Consider the following 2,738-nt stretch of genomic DNA (forward strand, 5'->3'; position numbering starts at 1 on the left):
TCTAACCAATGTACTTGCAAATGGCTCCAATTCTTTGGTTTTTGTTTCTCCTAGCCAAGGTTGCTAAAATTGTTCAAGGAAAAGACTTGGATTTCTTTTTTTAAATATGATAAATCATTAAATATATAACACAGAGTACAAACCAAGAAAGTAAATTTATTTAAATTACTAAAATAGCTTTTAAAGTCATTTACAGATCAGCTGCTATAATTATTTTTCCTGAAAGACACAGGTAACATATTACTTTTAAATTACTTGGGTCAGTGAAACATTTAATAAAAACAGTTATTTCTCTATATAATATGTATGTATAAAATAAGCCTTTTCAAAAACTCTGGTTTTCATAATCCTCTATAAATCAGATGATCTGACTTCTAAGAGGAACAAATTATAGTAAGGGGCATACATTTATGAATACTGGTAGTACTAGAGGAAAGAAGTTAGACCACTCTACTACCACTTGTGGAACTCTCAAAGGGTAAATGACAAAGCCAATGACTGACTCTCTCTAAAAACAATATTTACATTTAATGGTTTGTGGACAATAAAAAAACAAGGTGGATAGATATAGAATTGTAACATTTTAAGAAAACCATAGCAGTTGACAGATGAGAAAGCTCAATTACAGATGCAAAGTTATAACTATACTACTATAGTAGTAAAGAAATACATTTCACACTCTTCATATAAGTTCACTATCTTGGCTTGAGGCACTCCATAAAATGTATCACGTGCATAGTAAATCTTTATATTTGCTATGGCGTTGCACTAGAGGACCTGGACTGCAACAACTGGATGCGCAGAAAACGAAATCTTCAATAGCCCAGGACAGCAGGTTAACAAATGGTTTGTCAATTCCTGAAACTATTTCTTAATTCAAAACAAAAGCTTCAGGATGTGTCCAAAATAAACTGTTACGAATTGACCTAGTCTTTTTTTTTTTTTCTTTTTGAGACAGAGTTTCGTTTTTGTTGCCCAGGCTGGAGGGCAATAAGCCTGGTCTCGGCTTACTGCAACCTTTGCCTCCCGGGTTCAAGCGAATTCTCCTGCCTCAGCCTCCCAAGTAGCTGGGATTACAGGCATGTGCCACCATGCCCAGCTAATTCTTGTATTTTTAGTAGAGACAGGGTTTCACCATGTTGACCAGACTGGTCTCGAACTCCTGACCTCAGGTGATCCACCTGCCTCGGCCTGACCTACTCTTAAGAGTCAAGTGAACAAATATATTAAATCTTGCAATATACATGAAGAATCCTTGAGAGGGCCAAGAATTTTTCTTCAAGGAAGGAAAAAGGAGATATAAAAAACAAATCCCAATGGAATCCACTAAGATTAACAGTTCATATACCTATGTTTGACCTACACCTCAGTGGATTACTATAACATTTCCTCCCTTCAGCTTCCCCATTAATTTCTTCCTTGCCTTGTTCTTTCCATCTTCCAACAAACAAAAGAAAAAAAATTCCAAACACACACCTACGTGACCTTTCATTACTTATGTTCCTATAGGCAGAAGCTAAGGAACTCACACCTACATGGTATAAAAGGGAACATAATGGGAAAATCCATGGTTACATTTAGGGAGCAATCTTACTAATAACTCAAGAAACTTAGTGAGAAATCTAAGTTAAAAAATCAGGAAGGTTCATAAGGAGACAAATCCCTTTCACTGGTCATACATAACTGTAATAATTCAGCCCAGAATCAAAATAGATTCTCTAAGGAACTGCATATAATCTGCACTCCTAAGATACCTGTAACACAGCTCTCAATGGAAACTGAAATGATTCTCTCATATCCTAGATAATTAGGTTGAACAAATGATTTTTATGTTCCATGTTTATGTAAGAACTTAATTTCCTTTAAAAAGAAACCAGTTCTTTCAAAAAGAGCTCTGAATTCTGTCTCTGGTTAGAAAATGTGAACAATTCTCAGAACTTGGGACATGATTTTTCTTCTCTCACTTCTTATAAGCAGATGCCCCTTTTCAAGGCATTTTCAGGTTGCACAGGCAGAACTAAGTGAGAAATGCGGCTCCAGAGGCCATTCAGTTTGTCTGGGTCCATATGATTGTAGGAGTTGGGTGTGTTAGAATTGGTGAACTTGACTTTAAGGAAATCTCTTACTTTTTCTTCAACTTCCTTTAGGCCTAGACTGGTTCCAAGTGTCTCTTCCTCCAATAAGACAGTCAGGACTAGGGCTACATCTTTGAAGGCTGCGTTTTCATGGTCACAATATTTGTAGAAGATCAAAGTAGAGCCTGCGGGCAATGACTCAAAGCGGTGTACCACAGCTGCATTCTGGCCGTTCTTAAATCCATTGCTCAGTTCTTGGTCTACCTCTAGTTTGACAGTATCACTGTCTTGAGTAGCTTTATCTGTCCCATCAATCCGGATGGCACGGACACTACGAAAAGAAGAATAGGCATCAGCAATTTGTTCACTCAGACACCTAAGCGCTTCTTCAGCATCTCGGGCAGCAGTGAGCAGCAAGATAGCAGGCTGAGACCGAGGATGGGAGCTATTAAGATGTTTTTCCAGGAATATTTGGCTCCTTTTCCACAGCTTCTCATCTTGACCTTGATACTTATTCTTAAGTTGATTCATCTGGTTCTGGAACTCTTGAACAGCAGTGGTTTCTACCTCAGGAGTACTAAAGAACCAAAAACTCCCAGAGGCAAGAGCACCTATCAGAGGAAGTAGCCACCAGCAGTTCCTCTTGCCAAAAGATGCATTTTG

The 2,738-nt window shown here is 37.9% G+C and overlaps 1 protein-coding gene across 1 annotated transcript in view; it reads right to left on the reverse strand.

The window, feature by feature from the left end:
- Positions 1 to 132: 132 nt before the first annotated feature.
- The window catches only part of TOR1AIP1 (torsin A interacting protein 1), a 40,408-nt gene continuing 37,802 nt past the window's right edge, over positions 133 to 2,738 (reverse strand). The window contains exon 8 of the mRNA XM_011989630.1: positions 133 to 2,738. This exon is cut by the window's right edge and continues 16 nt beyond it. Coding sequence (XP_011845020.1) covers positions 1,968 to 2,738 — 771 coding nt within the window. The 3' untranslated portion in view covers positions 133 to 1,967.

The sequence above is a fragment of the Mandrillus leucophaeus genome, unplaced genomic scaffold (assembly GCF_000951045.1).
Source record: "Mandrillus leucophaeus isolate KB7577 unplaced genomic scaffold, Mleu.le_1.0 Scaffold1097, whole genome shotgun sequence".
Lineage (NCBI taxonomy): Eukaryota > Metazoa > Chordata > Mammalia > Primates > Cercopithecidae > Mandrillus > Mandrillus leucophaeus.